The 26,371-nt window shown below is 33.7% G+C and overlaps 1 protein-coding gene across 1 annotated transcript; it reads left to right on the forward strand.

Annotated features, from left to right (window-relative positions):
- The first annotated feature begins 11,837 nt into the window (after positions 1-11,837).
- On the forward strand, positions 11,838-25,232 carry LOC113401780 (uncharacterized). The gene is made up of 6 exons (XM_064218058.1): positions 11,838-12,002; positions 17,484-17,564; positions 22,381-22,467; positions 23,148-23,396; positions 23,595-23,736; positions 24,362-25,232. Exons 2-6 carry the CDS (start codon positions 17,487-17,489, stop codon positions 24,574-24,576), a joined length of 771 nt encoding a protein of 256 aa, XP_064074128.1. The 5' UTR covers positions 11,838-12,002; positions 17,484-17,486; the 3' UTR covers positions 24,577-25,232.
- The last annotated feature ends 1,139 nt before the right edge of the window (positions 25,233-26,371 follow it).

The raw sequence follows: 26,371 nt of genomic DNA on the forward strand, positions 1-26,371 counted from the left end.
TCATTTACCTGCTTCTTTATTCAACTTTATTAGCGTTTTCTTTTACATTTGCATTTCACAAAGATCGACTGACGTTTATGCGGAATAAGATCAAATCTTAATTCGAGCTCAGTCGGTCTTAGACAGCTTCTCGAAAACCGCAGTATCTTTCCTTTAGGGTTATTTGATATGATCCCTTATCGAGTTGTTTGGAGCAGTTTCGGCTTATCGTTGCAGGTCGGTTGCATCGTTGCAGGTGTATTAATACACTCTTCTCTTTGAAGCGATATCGCAACAATATTACGGAGCTGCAGTTTCGTATATAGAATAATAACGATATTCTCGTTAATCCCTATTCCTGATGTATAAACATCCATAACAACATACATTCTCACTATAAACTCTGGTATTCTGCAGATCCCAAAATGGGTTTAAGCACCGAGCCAAATCATTAAAAATTTATTAGAATTTTTTGACGAGACATTTTCAATTGCACGTCAGAATCTGGAAATTGGCTGTGTTTACACTACCTTAGAAAGCCTACCTAGCTGAAGCAATTGGTCATGTGGCTGAACGCTTTCCGGATATGTTGGATTTTCCATCCCATGAGATTTCGTGTGAATAAATAAGGATTTCACTTGTGTTAGCGTTATAACATATCCGTTTTGAAAGCTTGTACATATTGAGAATTGTCGCCGTGGTCATCATCATCATCATCATTACACTGACTACTTTAACAACATCATGAGTACACAGACGGATTATTTCCAAAAATAGAACATATGAATTATAACAGATTAGACAGTATCGATTTGAAATCCGGGGAGTTTAAGTGCTTTTATTTGTGTCTGAGGTTAATTACCTGTTCTTAAACGAAGACGTGTATCATGCGATATAAATAATACACGCCATTTCTATTAAGTTTCACATTCTGTTTATCAAAGTATCCGTATGTTGCACTAAAACTACTCTGAAAGGATTATCTACCTTATAATATTGTTTACTCTCTCTGTTCTTTTCATTAAACTTATTACTTTACTGATTATATTAATTAGAATAAGCTGTATATTTGTATATTTCTTTTTTTTTTGGTCTTTGTAACAGAAGTTAGGTTATTTATTTGTTGGGAAATGATAATCTTTGCCGAAACCAAAGTCTATAAAGATTGTGAGAAACAAGTGACTTCTCTGTTTTTTTCTTTGCAATTTATAAATTACAAAGCAAAACCAGAGAAGGCAATTAAAATTGTAATTTTATATGTCTCAATATGCTTATGATAATTATAGGAAGATCAAACTCGGATAATACTTCTGTGAATATTTTAAAGTTTTAATAAATAAGGTTTCAAAAATCCACCATACTTTCAAGGCAAACTAGTGGCGTATTTACACAATTTCCAAGTATATGCTACATAATAATTGCTACCCTTTTGTGCCCGCCCATAAGTTCTACCTATACGAGTATTACCTATATATTATGCCGCCCATAAGTTTTGTTATTCAGCAACTTATTTGAAAAAATTCCCAAAAAAATTTTATATTTCCAAAATTTACAGTGTTAGGAAAGAGGGAAAAATAAATAATACACAAATGAAAGGTGCAGAAAGGCTGCAAGACACCAGGAAGTGTTACTAATTCAGTAACAAAAAAAAATTATATTAAATTTGCTGCTCTAGGTTGGAGCCTATTTCATGGTAGCATGCGAAAGCGATCCCGTGGCGCCCGCTGATGAAACGGATCGGGTATCACTGGTTTTTTAGTGGGTATCACCAACATCTTGGGCACCGGCGAGTCCCACATACCCCCCCCCCCCACTTCCAGGTGGGGAAAACGCGTAACGCGTTTTTCCAGCGAAAAAAAAAAAGGTTAGAGCCTACTCAACGTGCTGGTAAGTCCGCTACTGTCAGCAATGCATAAGCAGGTGTCGATAAGCGACGGTAACCATCCGGTGGACTATCTGCTCGGTTGCCTCATAATGTATATAAAACAAAAAATTGTGACATGTTTGACGAAAAGCTTAGTGCAACAAATATTAAACATTTTTTTCTTGATTTTGAGATAGTCATTCTTTGAAAAAATGTATATAAATTACTAAGGATGTAAGATGGACTATGGAAGAGCGGAACCTTCTGACAAGGGTTTCTGACACTTAAGAATTGAACATTTTGTCAAGGAATAAAATATATGTATATATATATTCTCTAAATTATTCTCTTCAACAACGATATAACTTGACTATACCAGAAAAATGTATTAGCCCAGAAGTGGAATATTGGCAAAGTGTCAATCACCTTACACGGAATATAAATTTTGTTCTCTATCCGTAAAACGGAATCTAATAAGCTGTATCACGTTTCTCGGGCGCGTGAATAAATTTTTCATATCATCACACATAAGGACATTCGATTTGAAAGAAGACACGACTCAGTGGATAATATTATAGTTCTGAATAAATACGGATGCCGAGTTACCCGTGAAGTACGCATCGTCCATCATTTAATGTTGTCATATTAAAATATATATAAATAACCATCATTGTCACATACTTTTACGTACATATTTTTGAAGGTTTTATGTTATTGCGAGCATTGTAACCTCGGACTGAATACTGACGAGTGGAGACGAGTGGAGACGAGCCTAGTGAATACAAGTGAATACTAGGCCTAGTGAATATATAGACGGAACACTAGTAGCTACTAAAATTTCTTGTACTTAATTAATACTTATAGGTCATCTCGCTCCCGACTTCTAAGTCGTAACCTAATAAAAAAAAAACCTATGAATTTCCTTGTGTCTGATTTATATCATGTCGCCCTGACCTTGGTGTATCTTACCTTTAATTTGTATTTTTTTGTGTGCGTGTATATTTCTATTACCGGGCAGCATCAGAATTTCAGTTTGAAAATTTTTTAAAGGGGTGTTATTTGTCTTCTTGGAATTCTGGATTCCTTGGCCGGTTTGGATGGTATTCGGCTAGTCTGTTTATTATCGGATCATCTTTTCCAGTATGAACTGTTTTTTTTAGAATAAAGTTGAATGAATACTTAAAGTATAAACTGATACTCGACTAGAAACACGGTAAACAAATTATAAAGAACGATACCATTAATCCATTAATATTTTCCTTAAATCTCTTTAAATGCCTGTTTCCTCATTCAGGTCTCAGGTTTGATCTATGCCTTCATTAGCGTTCAATTTCATTATAATTAGTTCAGTGTTATAGTCGTGGTGAAGTAACAGATAGACAGTTGTACTATTTGGTAAAATCTACATTCGAAACCAACGATTACTTTAACTATGACCCTACAAACTTGCTAGAGTACTTACTTGAATAAAGAATTTTCTAATTTTGAAACGACATATATCATAATTTAATACAATACTTCTAATGCATTATAAATTTATATACCTACAGTGCACACCATCATTTGTAATTGGTATAAACCAATTTATTTATAAAAAATGATTTCAAGAACCTAGCTTGGGTTTTAATAGATACTTAGAGTACTTGATAAATTATAAAAATGACTATGAAAGGTATTTAAGACAAAAGTGTAATTTATTTGCAACTAATATCAGAAATTTTTAGATGTTCGTGTAACATCTCCAAACATATACATATGTATTAGAATGACAAGTGAATTCTTAAGAATTATGTAATTAATTGTTTAATTAAGAAAGTTATCACACAATCGAATTGTGATAACCCAATCAGAGTCCGCGAGTGATTTAGAAAAACGAACAACTAAATTATCTTGGATTTCAGTGTACATTATTGGCTCGTTAAAATCCTACAGCTGGACTTAGGACTCATCATAATGGAAAAGCTTTGAAGCTTATCTTACCATACTGTTCCGGTTAAAATTGGTGAATATATACCAGAATTTAATTTGGCTAATGACGGCTTCTTTACGAGATTTTTCACCGTAAAACCACGAAATTAGTTACAAACAAAATTTGGCAGATGATGTCTAAATGATGTTTGGACCAGGTTTGAACCAGTGATTCTCGGTTAAACTCCATTTGTTTTATCCAAAGTAGATTCATCTCACATGAGATTAGCGACCTAAAAACGCTTGTACAATTATTTGAGTAATTATCTAAGTACCTAATGGTACCTAGACGTGACTAATTTCCTAACGGGTCCTAGCGTGTGTCGCATATAAAGAGAATTAAGCCCCGAGTGACGTATAATTTTCTCTGCTGGCTTAGGTATTCCGAACTGTGCTGAGCAATTATGTGTAGTGCCATTGTGACTTATTTGGTGTTTTGATTGTATGAAGAGAATGCGACGGGATCACTAACGAATGTGTTTATTCGCTTTAGAATAAAATTCGTTGGAACTAACTAACTAATTTTATTTAAGGTTTCAGACTAAACTTTTTTTACTTTTAAATCTATACTTTTATGAAAAATTGATGAAAATAATACGTTCTGATATGATTCCATGATTTCCAAACTGGATATTTAATTAATTGTATATGTATGTTTAGTAGAATTAGTCACTACTAATTTTTTTGCCGGTTCTTGTACAATCTACATACCGATAGCAGCTTTATAATAAATTTAACCTTGAAAATAATATTGCAAAAGTACTTGTAAGAGTCTACTGTTATACAGAACACCCTCCACCCATACTTACGAATTCTTCCATTTGAATAAACTTTTCGCCTTCTTTTCAAAAACGCCATGCTCAGCAGTGAGATATTTATAGACTTATACGGTTTAATTTTATTATTATTTTTTATGTCAGTGGTACGCGGACGAGTAAATGGGCCATCTGAAGATAAATGATCACCATAATCATTAGATACTGTGCCGATAGAATTATGTTCCATTTGTCTAGAAGGGTCAAGAGTTGAAACGTCAGAGACAGCAAGCCTATCGAGTGAGTGCCTCCTTCCTTGCGAATGTACGCAATTATTGTTTTGTTGTCTGTCTGTAGCAACACGTGTGAGTTTCTGAGACTCTTCGCGTGGCCTCTTACTGCAGACAATACTGCGAACATCTCTTTTTTGTTGCAATGCCATAATTTCTGCTGAGTTGTCCAAGAGCCTGACATTGTCGTCTTGTCCAGCACTGCACCCCAACCGATGTCTGAAGCGTCGGTGGTCAGAAAATGGGATACTCCTACCGAGTGAATAGGAGTTGTTAGGTTTACGGCTCCGAGCCACCAATGTAAATTTCTCATCACCCTCCGCGGGATGTCCAACTTTACTTTTGGCAGATTGCGAGGAAATTGTCGTAAAAAAATCTGGGTATCACAAAACATGCGAAATTCAAGTGCCCTAAGAGGCGCTGTAGCTCCCGAAGATTCTCTTGATCCCGAAAAGTCTTCTTGGTTAACATATTTGTTAAGGCAGTAGAAATTGACATCTTTGTCTTGATTGGAAGTGACATGATATTTTGTTCTGTATCCCAATTGAAGCCCAGAAAGTCTAGTGAACTCACAGGAGTCAGAGCTGACTTCGAGTAATTGACTTTCCATCCTAGGGACTCCAAAAGCTCCTCAGCCTCCGCGGCCTGTGATGCCAATTTGGAGGGATTCTGGTGTACCAGGAGAAAATCGTCTAGGTACACCAGAATCCGCATCCCTCTTTTGCGTAGTCTCCGCGACCCAGCAAGTGACTGCTGAAAAAAGCCCTGGAGCTGATGATAGGCCGAAAGGCCGTGAGGTCGTGTGGAGCATTTCTTGTTTGTAAAAGAGGCACAGAAATGGTATGTGGGAGGCAGTTATAGGCAGATGAAAGTAAGCTTGAGACATGTCTGCTTTTATCAACCAGTCGCCTGTTTGAAGGAACTCGGGTACTGTTACGTGGCTGATAAGTTGGAAATGTTTGGTTTTCACAAATCTGTTCAGCTCGCGAAGGTCGAAAATGGGTCTGAAGCCACCATCGTTCGTCCTTACTAGAAATACCCGGGAGAAGAAACCGGGAGGTAAAGAAAATGGTTTTTCCAATATTCCCAGGCTCTTCAACTCCTCGATTTGTAAAGTCATCTGCACAGATGGCTTTGTAGCATAATTCTTTGCTACTGCTAGTGAGGGGTACACTAAAGGAGGTCTTTGAACAAAGGGTATCCGAGACCCTGATATAACCTTCAGGATAAAGGATGTTGCTCCGAGCTCCTCCCACCTTTTCCTGAAATTCTTTAATTGGCCCCCTCTGAACCCCAGTTTGGCGTCCCTGTCTTGACTGATCAAAGGCACGAAAGGAAGATTTTTTACCTCTCCCCTTACCTTTGCCTTTGACCTTCAAGTTATTACCCTGAAAATTAAAGTTCCTCCGAGGAGCCTCATATTTGGGTTTCTTTGGGGCTGAGCTGGAGAATGAATTTGAGGCTGAGTAAGAAGGAGCCTTCCTTTTAAAGGGAGTCACTGAATTTTTGTCTGTTAAGACAAGAGAACTTAACCAATGCTGTGGCCCACCAAAATTTTGAATTAAGGTATTTAATTTAATTTGATCAAAGAAGGATGTTTCTGAAGGAGGAATATTTCTAAGTGCCAACTGTATGCACTTATTAGGAATTTCCTTAATTAATCTTTCCCTTCTAGTCTCTATACACTCAACCCGCTTCCCACATACAACTTGTAATATGTCCCCAGAATTAAAAAAAAAAAAAAAGAAAAAATGATGTTCCTTTACCAACCGCTGAGGTAATCTTTTCTACAAGGGTTGATGCTTTTAGTTCCTCCGGAGATTTAAAAGCCCAGTCAACTACAGACTGCAAACCAGTTCGAAGCAACTCATTGCTTTCAAATATTGCATTTGACAATGCAGCCATAACATTCTCAGTACTTACTAAATAATATTTTGTTTTACTGAGGTGGCACAATTCTTCATTTATTACTAAGTCAGTAAAGCCTGGTGTGGCAGCAAATGATTGTAATGTTTTAGAGTATCTAACATTACGCCAGGTAGGTAAGCCAAAATTTTGAAGTAATTTTTATCTTTATCTTATAATATTATATCTGTATCTTGTCAACCCTTTCCGGAAGCGCTGGTTTTATTAATTTAGTTGCATCTATATCAATTGCTACCTGGCCTAAATAAGGAACTGTCTCTTTTTCTTGTGGAAGAACTAAAATTGATTCATTTGCAATCTGATTACCTATACTCTGTGAACTAATAGGATGGTTATTTTGCGAGCTCACTCTCCATTACTGAAGACCCTGACGACGAATCCGAGTCCGAACCGTCTACGTTCGAAACTATTACATTCAGATTATTTTCATTATCATTTGGAACGACACTCTCGTTTTCATTCATTTTAATTTCAATTAAAAACTATTAAAATTAAAAAACACAAACAACTAGGCGGCGAGTAACACACGCAATGACTTTGACAGGCCGGTTCCCGCCTTGCGGTGACAGAGCAAACAAATAAGGCAAAGGATTAATATGATTCAGCTTAAAACACACAATCGTAAGTAAAAATATAAAGGTGAGTTAACACTGCTTCTTCATAATGCGATGCTGTGTTTTCCACAAGGCGCATAATAACTGTATTACGTTTCAACTCATTTCGAAATTAGCATATAAATCAGTTATCAAACTTCAACGTCAGGTGTTATGTTTAGAATTTCATATCGGTTCGAATTATCAAATGAGGTTTTAAATTATATAAACAGTTATGGTATACTATTACGTAATTAAAATTCCTCTATTGATATATAATAAGCTGACACTATTATATTACACAGGTCGTTATTCAGTTGTCGTATCGTGTTCAGTTGCATGAGACGTATTTAACTGGACTAGTGTGTGCGCAAACACAATTGTATTCCCTATTGCTTCACTCTTATAATCCGATGGCATGGCTAATTTGACACGATCGAAAACAGTTTCAGTGTCAGGCGTAGCACCAACGACATCTGAGTCCCGGAATGTACACTTCTGAAGTTGGAAAACTTCCAGACTCCTAGCCGCTACTGCCTTTTTTGACAGAAAAGTTCTTCGACTTTATATTGCGTTTGACCCTTGGGATTCAATTTGCCACCATACCAACGAGACACAAGGTGATGCTGTTATGACACACAGTCTTGTCAGTAGAGAAAGATTAAATGATGGGATTGTTGAGAGTGAATCCTTCGTCATCTATATACATATAAATATAGAGAGGAATTTTGGTACGTCTGTTTGAGATTAATGACTTCCATGCCGATTGGCTTACCATGAAAACGGATAGATATGTAGATATTTTCATGGACTATTTTTATACATCACACATATGATTTTTATTGTAACTCGTCGGTAGCTGTTCGCAGGACGGAGTTTGCAAGTTGACAGAGATAACACCTCCATTGGAACGAAAATAAATATGTTGATTCTGTGTCTGTACTCTTTCCGGGGCAATAAAAAAATAAAGTCTTTTTTGCAAACATACTTGGGTTGTATAATATCTCCCGGGCAGCCAGTTTGCCTGCCTTGAATGACATATATATTTTTTTGTTTTTAATTATATTTTTATATGACATAAACCGCAATTGTACAAAACTATTTTTCATTTTTTCTTGTAAATAATTATAATATATTTTATTGGGAGTTTATTATAGAATACAATATCTCGTTCTGGGAATAATTCATTACAGAGTTGGGTTACTGTTTATTTCTTTATATAACAGCTTTAACAGGAAATGTCGAGAAGCATAAATTCAAAATCGACTATGAAAGCGATGTAGAAGTTACATATTTGATTCTGACCCCTTGGGCTATTGAAATGAGTAAATTAAATCCAATCAAATCAAATTACTCTTTATTCAAGTAGGCTCATAAAAGCACTTTTGAATTGCCATGTTTGATTGTATTGAATTAAATGAAAAGCTAACGTCGATTCGGATTGAAGATTTTACCGAGAAGAACTCGTAGGAAACTCTGTTGTTACTTTTTCTACCATTTTAATTCTAAAATTATGTCAATAAAGTATAATTAAATTTAAATATATCCAAATACTAAGTCCACGCTTTTTTATAATGAATATAATCTTGGTTTTTTTTTATTGCATTGCTTGGCGGACGTTCATATGGGCCACCTGATAAGTCACCACCGCCCATAGACAATGGGGTTGTAAGAAATATCAACCATTCCTTACATCACCAATGTGCCAACAACCTTGGGAACTAAGATGTTATGTTACATTGGCTCACTCACCCTTCAAACCGGAACACAACAATATTGAGTGGTTTGGCGGTAGAATAGATATTCCTACTCATCAGATGATAAGTGAGTGGTACCACCTACCCAGACGTGCTTGCACAAAGCCCTACCACCAAGTAAATGTATTGACTAATATGACTTATTTATTCATGTTTTGGCAGTTGGTATAAGTTTATGAATCTTGGCTTTTTATTGTGACATCCTTAGGTGCGGCATGCCAGTAAAACTCCTAATCGCAATGAATTCTCCAACATGTTCAACAATAATCGTCGTATTTCAGTCAATTTACCTGACCTGAATTAATTACACACCCTCCGTCCATCGGTAAACACCGTATGAAAGTCCGTTCGTTAGTCTTTGAGTGTATCGAGTTCAGAAGAACAGACAGAAGCTACGGGGGGATTTTGTTTTATAATATTTGATAAAAATTACCAGAAATTTTGCGGGTAGTATATAAAGAAAAGTTTACCACAATGATACCTATTACATAATAAGAGTAATAAAAACGTCTGCTCGGCTAAATTACTTTCAATAGTAATTATTATTAGGTTTAATCGTTAACAGCGCAGAAAAGCTCGTACTTAGGTGCAGTCCATTCGTTCGCTTATTCTGATTAGAGGGCAATTTAGCGCCACTGTTAAGCGATCAGACGAAGGACCAAAGCCTTTGGCAAAGGCAAAGGAACTACGACGATTTCTCAAGTCCGGTCTGCTATTATGAATTTTAGTTCGTATGTTTTAGTTTACTTGGTGGTAGGGCTTAAACTAAGATATCATCACACGGTCTACCTAATACTTAGTATTGCTGCTTGGCGGTGCTCCAGTGTCAATAGTGAGTGAGCCAATGTAATTGCATTCACACGGATGTAGCTTATTGATATTGTACGGGATAGTTAATATTTCTTAAGCTGCCAATATGTATATATCCTGTACATAATAACAACAAGTTACACAACGTGGACAAGTTTAATAACGATTTTTTTTTGTTTTGAAGGCACTTTTGTGGAAAAAAAATAATTGAAATAATATCTTTTTCCGTCTCGTATTTTTAAATTTGGACCGATAATTATTGTTTTAATTATGACAAATAACCAGTGTTTATTCGTTTTTATAAATCAGAAGAAAAAATAGATTTTAATTGATACATTTTTTAAATAAATTTTTGAAGTTGCATTTTTGACTTATTTTAAAAAAATCTAAAAAACGTGATAACTCAAAAATGGTTCACTTTTGCATCATGCATATGAGGGTTAAAATTATTGCAAATAATCACCTCCTAACGGGAATACGTCGAATTACCAATAACCCTGTATATATATATTGACAGTCTTCCTATCGATTTTAAATAAATAGAAAACAGTTAAATTCTCGTTTGAACCCGTGACCTTGGGATCAACGGCTGAGTTTATAAACAGTCTTATGTCATATAATACTATGTATTAAATGAAACAATTTTTTTACCGCCATCTATTTCTATGTTAAAAAACATACCTAAAAAATTCGATCGCTAGCAATCATTGATATCGAGTAACTCGTTAATAAACGACAAACCTTCCGTTGACTATTTGCCCCGCCATTCAACATTCACGATGCGACCGCATCTGCGCTATTTATAATGCAACGGTAATAGCACACCTGGCGAATGTATCGATTTTTTTATTAATATGCTACTACTGACGTTAATGCTATGGTACAAGAAATGGACCAACGAGTGAAATGAAACAGGTGTTCATATTTAAACCTTAAGATCTTTAATGATGTATTTTTTTCAGTGGAACATTTATTATGCGACGAGACCGACTCGTATGACGTAAACGCAAACGGCAACACGATATAATTATTGAGCCGCCTTTTCCATCGCTCCTTAAACTTAGTTTTAATACTTCATTGCTATGTATAATTATGATAATAAGACGGAAAATATATTTAATTTATAAATTAAAGTCTATTTATTTATTTATTTCACTCCATCCATATATAATATGACTTTTAATGCAAATAATTATGCCTAAAATAAATTCCAAGGAGGATTTTTTTTATATATGTTAGAGAATATATATTTTATTATTCACATTATTGTGTAAAATTAATGAATTACTAAAATAATATATCAAATTTTTTCTTTGTCATGATTCAACAGTTGCACTTTCCAGAGTCATTTTTAATGCATCGATTACAATCGTGTTAGTACAACAACTCTTCAATAGATGGCGCTAAACTTAACTTGAACAAAAGCGAAATTTCAATTAATTTTGTGTACATTGATTGTTTCTTAACAAAAAAATTTACATAACTGATATGGTTCGGGTAATGTATATAATACAAAATTATTTCTACATAACACATAACTGCAATCGCTCTCGGCTTTCCAAGAAGGTTAATACACACACAGGCTTGAAATTTTACGCAGATTAGGTACAGTACAGAGGCCGCAGATTTTATTTTTAACGAAACATGTTCACTTTATAAATGGTGAAATCACACATTAGGAAAATTATTATAAATCTTAACTTTTTAAGATTTTAATTATACAGCAAATAATAGATAACTTTCCCCCTTTAAATTAAATATTACAATTACTTTGGCAAACGTGTAAAATATATAATAAATTGTAACCATTATGAGGCTATTACAATGTTTTAAAAAATATAATACAAATAACGATAAGCTCTAGTCGCTTTATACTCTGACATTAACGCACACAAACAAACATAATGCATGCGTACGAGTTACTGCGTAGTCTCAACACTGCGACCGGAGCAGTTTTGGTGTAATTTTAACAGCGTCCATATTTACGGAGTGATTTTGTTATTCTTTTATATTATTTATTGTTGCTTTGTGTATATTTGTGTATAAATCGAAGTAAATTGGTAAGTAGCATTATATTATCTTCATGTCAATACAAATGTATTACTTAATAATAATAATTGTTATTTCATTTAGTATTGAATAATTTATAGCTACTCGTGTAGAAACTAAACTAATGTTTCAAACATAACATGCATTACTATACAAACGTTGAATTAGATTTTACTCGATATTTTATTATTTTAATAATAATTATATAAATTACGAATACTATTAAAAACATATTATTATCATATATTTAGATAACTACAATTATTTACATCGTTGCCTTAGCGAATATATTTAATGCTAATTATAATCTGGATCATATACCAGATGCAACGGGACCCCTTTTGCAATCAAATCGTTAGTGCAATTCCAGACATGTTACCAACATGGCGGTTTGACAGTTCGCTAGATAATACTAGAAAATAATAGCGCCGAGGTGTTACATGTTATTGCAATGAATTAATAACTAATTAACACTATATTGGTTGGCAAGAATTAATTAACTTAATTTTTAGATTAATAATGACGTCTGAATTTATAGTGTGAATTATGCACGTGAAGTAACAGCTTGTTAATATTCCACTAGTGGGGAAAGGCCTCCTCTCCCCCTTTCGAGGAGGTCTGGAGCATACTTCACCACATGCGGGTTGTTTGGTTATACGTCGGCGACTATCATACACCAAGTGCTGTTTTCCTTACGATGTTTTCCTTCACCGCCGAACACGAGATGAATTAAAAAGAAGGGTCGTTACTGTCCATTAAATTAAAAAAATATTGGTATTTTCTTAAATTATAGTACTGACACCCAATTTTCCGTAAAAAACTTTACGCGCCATTATCTCGAAATCATATTCTGTGCAGTTACGGTTGTCTCAATTAGGAGGGCAGAACTATACCCTTTAAGTCGGATCATTAAAATTTAAGAATTATTCATTCGACAAAAAGAAATACTTTGTGTCTTGTGATCTTGGTTGAAAAGTCTAATCTAACTAATCTAATCACAGCAGCAATAACTTAGCATGGTTCATGTTGAGGATTGGTTGATGTATCTCGTAGTGTCAATTCGTTATGGATTGCCGTAAACAAATTCCAAAGAGAACGTCGATTATTCTAGAACATATTAACTTCTCACGCTTGGAAGCGCATCGACGATACTTACTATTTCTGGCATTATCAAAGTTAATTATATATATGATGACCAGCTAGAACATTTTACGCCATTTTGTTCCTTTATGGAAATATAATAACAATAGTAGTGAAATTGTAAACCGTCCATTTGATTAACGCAACTTTGTTATTTTCCTATTTTTTTTTTATTTTTTTTTTTATCTGTATTTGTGTATTGCTGTTGGCCCTACTGGCCTTTACAGCGTCACCGAACGTTGGGGCGAGTGCTAAGACTCTGCCTTAAGGTGAACCCTTTTGGGCTCTAGAGTGACGTTCGTCCTGAGGGTGTCTCCTATGAGATAGCACCTCGGCTCAGAACGTAGTCGGTGGGGGTTATTTTCCTATAATTTGTTGCCGATTTTATGGAGAGTTTAATCCAAAGAGGATATTGTTTTGGAGGAGGGGTGATTGAAATATTTTAGTGTTATTTAGCGAAAACGATAAATAACTTGTTTTATATATATATAAAGTCACTTTTAACTTAATTATCTTGTAATGTTCTGAACAATGATGTGTAGAAGATTTTTGCGTATAATAAATAAGACTTGACCGGAAAGATATTGAGATCTAAAGCAACATATTACATATATTTATGGGGCTAATTTGTGTTTATAATACATTTCGTACTCGATACTGTATAACCGCGAGAAAACTTGTATGCTTTGAATAAAATTCTGTAACATGTACTATGTAGCGATACTAAAGTATATAAACGTTTAACAAACATTTATGTATATACATGCTTACTATAATTACTCATATTTAGATGGGATGACAATCCTCGAAGAATGAATACAGTTTCGATGTCGGAGGCGTTATCCCACAACTTTTTGTCCTAGAAAGAAATAAAATTCCTTTGTACCTAAATAAGAGAGAATGTAAAGGAGCGCTTTTGTGCAAAAGGTCAGTATACAATTAATGCGCTAATTGATCATAATGCATCCAATCTAAAGGGCAAAGGAAGTATCACACATTCCCGATTTAAGCGGCGTAGTGTCTCTACACTTACTGTGAGATTTGGCGACATCGGATGAAAAGGACTCATAGGAATTCCTTCTCCTAATAAGACATAGATTGAGATCACATCTGACTGACTGACTTATTATGTTAACACAGATTGTAAGGTTACAGAATTCTTTATAAAAAAAAGGTTGATAAAACAACTTGGGAATGTAACGATCGCCTCCTGGATTTTTTCTTTCTTATGTTGAATATTTGTGAAGAATTACAAACTGTCAAAAAAAAAATTCAATTTTTTTTCAGGTCTAGGTATTTTTTTTAAAGCCAATAGTAGTTTTTGATTTGAAAATATTAAAAATTATAGTGAAGAAAATATTCAAAATGTACTAATGAAATAAGTAGTATCACTGTCCGTAGTGATCTAACTTTCCTAACCGCGTATACTTCGATGCTGAGTTTACCTTCAAGAATGGGCAAATAAGAAGTCCTGTGGAACTGGGAATCTAAAGTAAATCCTAGAAAAATAATTTAACATCCCGCTGGGAGTCTCGGGTCTCAAAAGTATATAAAGACCGGACAGCCCTTTTTGTAGAACGAAAACTGTTTTAATCCTTGCGACGTTACCTCAAAGTTATCGTCACTTATATAATATGTTTTATTCATTAGAGTGAACATGATAATAAATGAATGAATGCTTGTTAATATTAATTGAACTGCGACGATTTAATTTTTCTACTTAATTATACCACAATGTTTAAAAGCATTAATAATGTAAATTTTATGTATTCCCATTCATAAATAAAACAATATGATTATGAATATGTGGAATCAGTTCAACTATTATGCAAGAACAAATTCAAAATTAACTGTAGAAATTATATATAAATTTTAATAATGTACGTTGTTCAAGTAAGCTTTTATAAGAACTTTCGAATTGTCATTTTACGGAATTATGTTTAATTTATAATTGATCTCGATTCGGGATGTAGATTCTATTGAGAAAAACCGCAAAAAATACTCTTAACAAGTTCCGTTGGAGTTTATTATTATTATTATTATTAAATAAATAAAATATTATTTTTTATGAAATAGGTAGGCACACGGCAAATGGACCACCTGATGGTAAATGGTCACTATCATAGACATTAGTGCCGTAAGAAATTTTAATCATTCTTTACTGACTGCGGCAACCTAGGGAACTAAGTAATTATGTCCCTTGTCCTTTAGTTACACTGACTCGTTCACCCTTCAAACCAGAACACAATAATATGAATGAGTGGTACCTACCCAGACGGGCTTGCTAAGAACCCTACCATCAAATGGCTCATATTCTATACAATAAGTGCTTGTAAAATGAAAATCTATCATTTGTTTCTTAATAAATGACAGAATTCCGGAAAGGTTTTTGTCAAACATTAGAGAAGCATTATTTTTAGTTTAATATTCGTTCACTGGACATTATAAAACAAAGTCCTCCCCCTATTTTTATGTTTTGGTTTTGATACAGTTGTCACTTGACGGAGTGATTCGTGAGAAATAATAAGGTGTATAATTCATCATGACTTTGGATCAAATTGGCTGAAATATAATAATGATGGCTGAGGATGACGAAAAAAATCATGCTGACGAGGAACTTTACTGACAGACGCCGCGTATTACGATATAATAATTTTATGTAGACCCTTAATCTGCCCATACGACATGGACGGGTAGCTCGAATAATATAAAAAGGTTACCTATCAGCAATTCGATAAATGTTTAAATTAACAATTTAAGAGTTGGAAACACGTCATATAAACACACCTAGTTCGTCTTTGATTTAATTTGATGTATCGTATCTGACTTATATAAGGTGCGCGTGATTCATAATATTAATTGATGATATTAGTTTTACACAGTAGAATAAGATTAATAAAAGAAATACGAATTAAAACGTATTTCTAGAATGTATCACGTATGCTTTAAAAAAGTTTACACTAATACCACAATATCTCAAAAAAACGACTATGAAACCAATGAGACAAATATCAGTAACTCTATTAGTTTATAATACTAATTAAATTAAATGTGCCGAGATAGGGTAGTCGAGCAGTAGTGCACTATTTACCTTCGCCCCAGAGGAAAGCCCTGCCGAGCCACTAGCGGAGCACAGCACTGGAGGGTCTGCAGATACATTATATCAACGCAAACCCGCAGCTTCTCATATCCGTGCACAAGACGACCATCGCGGTAGTTGTAGTGGATATTATAGTGGGGTAATCCGGTCAACCCCCAGGGGCTCGGGTCACTTTCTGAAAAAAAGGAAGAAATACAGGAATATCAATTGCAGATTACGTTTCCAAGGTCAGGAAATAAATGAGACCATTGAATTTTCATGTTTTTATAATTTGTCTCGTAACTGGTGGTGAAAGAAATGCCTCGAAACCTGTAGGTGGGGAATTAAATTAATATTTAAATTAAATTATTATAGCATAGCTTAACACATTTTAAGTGACCTAATTTGGTTGTCTATATTTTTCAAAAATTTATGAATGAGGTCAGTTCTCAAGGATATATGAATTGATTATCATGCACTCGTTCATTGAATCCAAATTGATTGATGACTACTTCAATGAAGATTGTAATAGGCTTAGATACCTATTTCTGCTTTATATTTATTTATTATAATAATTCTTAGCATTAAGATAAATATTATAGTTTGATGATTTTTTCATCAGAATATTTTTGACGCTTAATTTAAATTAAGACTTAAGACCTTTCCTTTTGAGAATCTGCTCCAATACCGGTTGTAATACAAAAGTGGCTCTTTTCAATCGTCATATAGATGTTCCCTTAAGATTCCGTTGAAAATGAGATGATTTTTAAACACAAATTAATCACATCAAAATTCAGTGCTTCTTGCCCGAATTTGTATAGAATAAATATTGCATATATATCCTGAAACTTCACAAGTCCTAACCCATTGGCCATCTGAGCAACTTTTTAAAACCGAATTTGTTTTATAAATTATTTAATACTAGCTGTGCCCGCGATTTCGTGCGCGTTTGAATTTAATAAAAAAGCTGTTTTAACTTTAATAAAATCGAAATTATATGTTTACATTTATATTTTTATAAACATTTAAAAAAAAAATTAAATTACAAAAATATTTTCCTATTAAATATAAATTATTATTAAAATAAATGAAATAGTTTTTATGCTTCTTAACTTAATTTACATAAAAACAAAATAAAAACGAGTTAATTAAAAAGTAATAATTCATTGAAAATTATTTACTGTCCTCCAAAGTTGTCTTTTTTTACTTTACAAATTCAAATCAATTCGATGGTCACTGTGTTTAATTTTAATTCAACTTATTTTATCCACAGATAATGAAAATCTTGAAAAACGCATTTTGTAGCGGAGACAATCTTCGCGCTAAATGTTTCATAATTGGATACTTGAACCTCGTAAGTAAAATACTTCAATCAATACAGTATAATTACAAAAATACCTACAACAAGACTTCAAAGAACATAAGTAAAGCTTAATCCTAAGTAATATTATAAATGCGAAAGTGAGTTTGTTTTTTTGTTACGCTTTTAATTCTTTACTACTCAAACCAATCAGAAAAAGAATAATATGCCCTTTTCAATAATGCAATATTATTGCATACTAGACATAAGGGCTAAAGACCCCGATCCCCTTCAAATGCTGGCAACCTAGTAGTCTATATAAAATTATTTTTAAAAAAAAATAAGGGATTTGTATAATGTAAATTAGAATTAAACGTTGGATTAATTATTGGTTCCTAAGTCACAATTAATTATGTATATTTAAAAATACTTAGATCTTTAATAATATTTGATTATAAAACAAATCATAATTGTGAAGAACAATGGGACTTATTTATATGGTCCTGATTAATTTAATATCTATATTCTTACGGATATATAATAAATACACCAGTACACAGAATATTTTTTATTATTTGTTTAATTTAATAAATCTTATAATCCTGAAGTTAAAATAAAACCCAATTGTGAAAAAACGAGTGACCGCCTTTTATTTTTTTTTTCTAATTTTGCGCGGGAAAACGTCTTGTATTTTTTTTTTAAAGCCATACGAATGACGTTCTAAAATCGATTAAACTTATTTTTACGTAATCGGATACAATAACAAAATATGAGTTTATTAAATATATAATTATAATATAAATGTAACTGCATAAATGAGTATTTCTAACATATATAACTGCAAGTGAATAGGATCTATTTTAGTACGAAACTCTAATGACAGTATTGAAAAATCTGTGCTAAAAAACGTTCGCGTGCCAAAGGATATTACAACACGAATGACTTTACATACTGAGATATCTTGAAAATGAACGATCACCTCCAGACAATTTTGAAAAATAATGCTTTTATATACCTAAGTGTAAGGTCTCTTCTCACGTCTGAGGTATTAATTTCCGAACCGATAATGGATTTTTGACAGTCAATAAGTCAATTATTTCACTCTGTGGAACTTTCGCCGGCAGTTTGCCCGAATCGATAATACTTGGGAGCCTTCTATAAAAAAGCCTACTCGTTTCATAATGGCTAGCAATGCTCACGTAAACCTTTCGGCGTTGCAGATGTCCATGGGTCATGTCAACCACTTTCCGACGGGATATCATCTTGCTCAAATGAGCGCGATTCTCAAGATGTTTTATGAAGATTTTGTATGTGGCAAATGCTACATACGTAATAAAAAAATAAATAAACATTTTTTCATTGCACCCATTCGCACGAACCGTTTTGCTACCTCATTTCTCATGCGTATAGCCAAGTGGAATGTCCGGCATCTGTATTTCCTGAGAATTACAATCCGGATATCTTTATAAAGGCAAGTGTGAAAAAGAAAATCTTCTAAGCAAGTGCGTTCCATAGTAGACTATATCAGTGCTTAATCTTGGGAAATCTGGTTAATCATATTTATTGACAAAATAAAAAACTGACCGGTAGATGTGAAACCTCAAATTGATGGCCATTGAAATAATTCATAATTAAAGATGAGCACGGCATAATAACATAACAAGATTCCTTTAAGTCTCTAGGAGGCTACTTCCACATATATAAGCCCTTTATATAGGACTCTGCGTAGCGCATGAGAATAGTAAAAATATATATAATATACGAGTATGTTATCCATATATATACATTATTCTTGAGTAACAAGAACTGTGAAACAATTTTGTAGAAAGTTCTTTGAATTTTTTTGGCTAATATTTCAAAACTCTGACCTGTAATTTGATAACACAGGTGACGCGATCATTGTACATCGTTCCCTTTTTTTTTATAGTATAGGTGGCAAACGAGCAGGAGACTCACCTGATGGAAAGTGACTACCACCGCCCATGAACATCTGCAACACCGGGGGGCTTGCAGATGCGTTGCCGGCCTTTAAGGAACGAGTACGCTCTTTTCTTGAAGGTTCCTAAGTCGTATCGGTTCGGAAAAACCGCCGGCGAAAGCTGGTTCCGCAGAGTGGTTGTGCGAAGCAGAAAGTGTCTTAAAAATCGCGCTGTTGTGGATTTTCGGACATCTAGGTGGTGCGGGTGATATTTGGAATTTTGACGAGATGTCCGAAGGTGAAATTCAGCAGCCGGGATTAATCCGAACAATTCCTGATAATTGTTTAGTAATTATGAAAATACCTAAGACATTTGAGATGACTTTGAAAATGAAATTATTTCGCCATTAAGCAACATTTTTGGCGCTTAGGTAAGGTAAAGATAACTTATGTCAGTTTTAATAACAAACACTAGTGATTTGCATATTAGCATATCAATGCATTTGCTTTTTGGAAAAAAAATAACTGTCGATATCGATATACGGCTTTGTGTAAGCGTCACGCTTCAAAATGTCACGTGTCATGTACATTCATGTTCAATTTCAAGGTTAAAACGTTTCAAGGTACGTTACAAGCAAAATATGATATAATGAACATATATATTTTCATCTAGTTATTTTATTGAATGATCTCGATATAGATTTATTTTATCATAAAATTTGATAATGTTTGCTTCGATCTAGAACATTACAAACGATCACATGAAATTTATCCTAAATATAAACGCCACAATTACTCATACAACGGTACGGTACGGAATAGTTATTAGAAATGCATCACGGTAACTACCTATTTCCAATTTTATTAATAGTTTGATAATACAAAAACAATTTGAAATTTTAAATATACCAGTCGTACGTAAATATACGTAGTCGTATATTATAATACGATCAATAAAGATGGTATCGATTGCTTCTGATACTAGTATCATATTCAGTTAGTATTACAAATAGCCGTGTAATTGAAGATTTGCAACGTGTAACAATAAACTTCGAACATGTATGTTGGGGTTTTATACACTTGATCTCATACTTTTTCTATGTAGCCTACATAAAAGTTGCCCATGATTTTTAAAAAAGGGTTGATCTCAACATGTCCGTATGCCAACTTATTTTGTATTATTACGTTTGGGTATATAATTATACTAGATTCCGTCGCGTCTACACTCGACTGTGATTAGGATCGGGACACATGTCAGGTATCATATGTCCTTTTCAATTTTACCATTGTTTTACAACTTGTACTCTACCGCCAAACAGCAGTACTTGTGTTCCGGTTTGAAGGATGAGTGAGCCAGTTTAAATACAGGCACAAGGGCCATAACATCTTAGTTCCCAAGGTTGGTAGCGCATTGGTGATGTAAGGAATGTTTAGTATTTCTTACATCGCCATTGTCTATGGGCGGTGGGGATCACTTACCATCAGGTGACCCGTTTGTTCGCCTGCCTCCCGATATCAAAAACGTTTCGGATGTATCATATTAGTGAGATTATTTGTTATTATAATCGAGAGCCCAGAGATGGCCCAGTGGTCGGTGCACGAAATTCTTAACCGAATATTGAAGTGAAACATCGTGAAGAAACCGTACAGTTACAGTAGCGACCCGGAAAACATCAAAGTCATTAACACTGCGACTGATCTTCGGTCCGATTGTCATCCCATCGGATCTAGAATATGAAATAGTTTATCCTATATATATTAAAATGTTTGGTTAATTTTATGACAAATTAATCATAGCAACATTGATTAATTTCCAATAATTTACCCACGTCAAACAAACCTTAATAAGCTTAGATAAACAATATTTTATCAACTTCATTGTCTAAATAAGTCTCGGCTTGAATTTGTGTTACGATGAATACGATAACGAAACGTCTACTTATGTGTTACGTTTATAATAACGCGTAAAATATTAAAATGAAATATCTTTATTCAGTGTGCCAATTGAAATATTAAAAATAAATATTATAAAGAGCTTAAAGAAATATTAATTACCGAGTTTCTTCTTCGTTGAATCTATATTCAAAATCGATGGTACATTTACGCTAATTATATAATGAAGATTCAAAAGTATTCGTAAGAGTAATTAAATAAAGAGATCAATCACACCGTGGGCGTTCAATTTGTGTTATCGTTGGTGAAAAATATTTGTATTGGCGATAATATTTGTTACGGTTTGAATATTTGTCATTGTGATTGCTCGAACTTAACTGTGACGGTTCTTGTCAAGTATAGTTGTCTGCACCCAATCTCTTTTTCTAATGAAGTTCTATTGCGTTTTGAAAGTGATTGACCTGTGTTTTTACAAACAAACTTCTGGAATTATCTCATGCACAGTTAGCAATTCCTCGAGAAGAATGTATGAGGCTGAAAGAAATTATCAATATAAAACTTTTGAGGCACGTACATACTGAAAAAAAATATTTATGAATGTGATTTGCAAGCCGTGAAGTGAGAAGAGAGAGAAAGAGATATTAATGTGTCATTTCATCGATCGAACGAAGTTAAGTGTTCGTTATTATAAATAAATTTTAATTGTGCTCGATTAAAAAAAAGACCCGCTGTGTTTCTTTCGCCAATTCTTCGCGGGTCAGAGTATTTTCTTTTCCGAACCGGTGATAGTGTTTCATTTGGCAATTAATAACTAATTGTAATGCTTCTATATTGAATGAAGGAATTTGAGTTGGAGTAGGCACTAGACCAACGAGACAGTTCAAATATAATGAATTATATGATAGATGATATCTATCATCGATCATCTATCTAAGTAGATGCGATAATAGTATATTATACATTGGAACAGGTGAAGGCACAGCTCCTTATCGCTCAGTAGGTGTATGTTTCAGCAATTACAATCATTCCATGGTTCGCATTTCATGTTATTGTTCGCAGATCGCCAGTATCATTGACATCGGGTGTCATGTTCTCATCGTGGCTATTGTATCCAACGGCTTTCAATGCGATGTTGACAGAGACATCGTAAGTTTGAATGCCTACTTTGTATTTTGCTGTGAATTAATTAAGACTTGGTAAACACAGGGTAATATGTATAAGCTGGCTGAAATTACAAATGAGTTTTGTTAATATATAGTCTATTCCAACCACAAAAGGACAAAAGCAAAATTGACATTTGACATCGAATTGACGCGGTGTCTTTGGTCAAGAGCGTTAATATAATCTATGATATTCGTAATGGATTTGCGAAAAGATGGAGTTTTGAACGTCGGTGAAGATATTATCGGATCTTTATCGCAAGTTAAATTAAAGCGGATGTAGAGTTAGTTCATTCCTTCTTCGATTGGAATAGATTATAATAACTTTTGTGTAGTAAAAAAGCCAAGTTTCCATATTTGAAATTTCCTGACATCAATTGCACTTACTGTAAATATTTGGCGTCAAAACCAACTTTTTTTCAAATTCATGCACGCTTGAGCGCAAATTATTCTGCCAATGTTAACCGTATTTATTTAATTATTATGGTCATAACAAAATACAAAATACATAAGCATTGAGAGTCAATGATGTTATTATAATTGATTTAAAATATTTAATTTCGGCAAAACATTCAAATGAGCTACATGTACTATCGAAAATGAATGTATTAATTAATCATAGCATGTTATTTGAGCAATTTTAATAAATCTTTTATTTTATTCTAGCTACGATCTATCGACTGGCCATGGCTGGAACCATTATTACTGATCGTGAACATTGGTACTCATGGCTTTTACCCATTCCCTCTCATCCTCCCATCCTACAACAACTTCCATGTCGATTACATGCCTATCCCCACCCAACCGAGGTGCTATCCCGGGATGCTGCATCTTTACTTGATTGACATTCTCAACTGCTTAATCAATGTCATCTGGCTCCAATTCGTGGTATCGTTTGTCTCCGCAATTCATAAGGTAAATAATTTTATATTAATATTAATTATTAATATTATATAATTTTTTCAAGCACCTCACGCCCTGCCTTTCATTTCATTCAATTGTAAAATAACTAAAAATGAAACCTACATTTTGAAATTTAGAAAATATCTTCTATTTTGCCGAATACTCCACATTTCGATATTTCTATAACTTATTTTAATTTTATATTTATAGAGAGATCCAGAACCAATGCGCATGTTCTTTGGCCTGTCTTTGGTGAAACTTGTGCTCCAGGCTATGTATTTCTTCGCCCGGCCTAGCTTCTGCAGAGACTTATCTACGGAAGCCTATTATTTCATCAGTGCTTTGGATGCTTGTAAGTTTTTTTTTTTAGTTTTTAATGGAAAGCTGTGTCCCAATGTTCTCTGACTAGACTAGATGACGCAAGTTCATTGGATAATATGAAAACCGAGCGTATCATCTTATTTATACCTATGATGACGTCATCCAACCATACTTGAACATCAAAATAATTATTTTAAAATTAGTACAGCTATTTGACCAACAAATGATAGGTAATAACACCCTAGACACGATCCTAGAAGAGTTTAGTTTACAATGGCTCATTTACATGAACAAATTAATGTAGTCGCTTTATTTGTTCATCGCACAAACTTGAGCACGCTTGGTCGGATGGATTGGAGTATCTAGCCTACTCCAAATATGTGGTTACCTTCGTTTTAGATATTAGCACTATGAGGAGTATAGAGTAATTATAAGTAAGTAATTAGTAGTATAGAGTAATTAAATTAGACTGTCTCTTGAGTTTGAAATCTAACGACCAAAATTATTGCTGTTAGTCAATAAAATAACTGATAAGCTGAAGGGACCTACATAGAATTGCTTGCCTTACCTTTAAACGAATCTCGTCAAAAGAAAGTTATATAATCTGCTTTTCTTGATATTAAAAAGTTTTTCATTTGATTAAACATTTTTTTTAGGCGTCGCAATCATCTTCTTGACGATCATCAACGCATACGTAGTTCAGCTACGTAACGAGAAATTACAGACGAACACCGACCAGCCGCCACCTTACATCGAATGTCTGATTAACGGACAACCAACGCGAGTTGACGAAAAAAGGGATGAAGTTCTAGTTATCGAAGAAAAGAAACCTGAATTACCAATCGAAACAGAATCACAGGAAAGATGTTGATCTGATAGCTTTTAATATTTCATTGGTTTAATTACAAACGACGTATCTACATTTTTTGAATTTGGAATTGGAATTCGTAACGGTTACTTTATGAAACCATGAGTATTGATATATAATTTAACGGCAATAGTCTGTGTGCTTGTATGCTTATTACTTACCACGCTGAAACGGCTGGACGCAACTAAGCGTAGTAATCAGTTCTATCCTTTGATTACTAGGACTTGGATAGGAACTCTTGTCTGTTTGTTACGCTTTCACGGCCAGACCACTGAAACGAATTTGATAAAATTTTGTATGAAGCAAACAAGAATAAAGTTTTTGATACCTGAAACCTGATGAGAAATACCTAGAACGCGAGCGAAGCCGCGAGCGACAGCTAGTAATTCATAACTAAAATTTAATTTGTACCGATTGAAACAAGTACAGCAGTTTTAGAATATGTTTTAAATAATTCATACAGGCTATAAAAGAAAACCTTTCTTTATAAAATTAGAAAAAATCCTGTAAAATTTCGTATGTGGTAGTTACGACGTTTGGTACTTTAACCATACAATATTACAGTTTATAGATATAAGTTACGTAAGGGTATAAACACCAAATCTAAATGCTTAATGCCAAGTTTCCTATAATAAGTGTCTTAATTATAATGTATCTGTTATTAATGTAAAATATTTAAGCCTCAACTTAGCTTTACACGTTTGTTAATATGACTGTATGACTAAACTTCTTATGGTATTAAATTATTATATTGTAAGTTAAATTTTCATATTTAAATAAACTTAAGAATAAATAGTGTTTTTTTATTTATTTTAGATGTAATAATAATTAATAAAAACACGTGATATACTAAACCTAGTAACGCAGTGCAACTTGAATAAGTAATTATTTTATTAAAAGTCATTCTCAACGTTTTTTCTCGTGCATCATTCACCTAAGTTAAATATATATCAATTCAAATGCATTTGGACAATAGTCAATAGCCCACTCCTCACCTCACCTCACCACGCCTCACCTCACCTCACCGCACCGTAACACTCCACTTCACTCCGCTTACAACCTCTTTTCACCCCACCTCATAATATCACAGTTACAACAATTTTATTCTGGAATTAGTAAGTTTTTATTTGAGTGATATTATAGTTATTTAGGAGGTGGATAAACGTCGTTGACTTCGCTTGGTTAATCAATATGATCCACGCGACTTTTGCCCCCTTTGCCCGATGGTTGCGCTGAAGTGACAGTCTTCTCATAGTCAAGGCAGGCTGAACAGGCTGACAGTAAAGAAAAAAAATATAGAAAGAAAAAACTTTGTTGAGGGTATATTGATTATTTATATAATATGTTTTTTTTTTTAATTGAAGCCAATAGCAAATACTTCACATAATTTAAATTAAAATAATATATTTATACATATATGTATATATTAGTTTATCTGCTGAGTTGCCGGTTCTTGCCCGTAGAATCTTCATTTCAAACCGGCGGTAGTTTAATACAGTTCCGTGACGGTTCAAAATTGCTTGTAAAAGCCTATTTGAATAAAATATATTTTGATTTTAAGTTCGAAAACGAAACTAAGAAAACACTTCAAATGTACCTCAATAAAAAGGCGATAATTTTGTTTTTATATTAATATAAAATGAACACGACCAGTCATCCAATGAAAAAATGCTTACGAGAAAAGTAGCAAAAAGGAAGCCGTCTACCACACACTCGTACTTAACACTATCTATAGTAAAGCATAATTTTCACGGAGACAAAGTATGCCCATTATTTATAACATTGCACCAATTATATT

Source organism: Vanessa tameamea, chromosome 20 (genome assembly GCF_037043105.1).
Source record: "Vanessa tameamea isolate UH-Manoa-2023 chromosome 20, ilVanTame1 primary haplotype, whole genome shotgun sequence".
In the NCBI taxonomy this organism is placed as follows: Eukaryota; Metazoa; Arthropoda; class Insecta; order Lepidoptera; family Nymphalidae; genus Vanessa; species Vanessa tameamea.

Bases quoted from the DNA above. Each gene is read 5' to 3' on its own strand.
- LOC113401780 (XM_064218058.1), top strand. From the start codon at position 17,487: ATGAAAATCTTGAAAAACGCATTTTGTAGCGGAGACAATCTTCGCGCT. The intron at 17,565-22,380 runs GTAAGTAAAATA...TATTGTTCGCAG, and splicing joins TAATTGGATACTTGAACCTC to ATCGCCAGTATCATTGACAT. The intron at 23,397-23,594 runs GTAAATAATTTT...TTATATTTATAG, and splicing joins TTGTCTCCGCAATTCATAAG to AGAGATCCAGAACCAATGCG.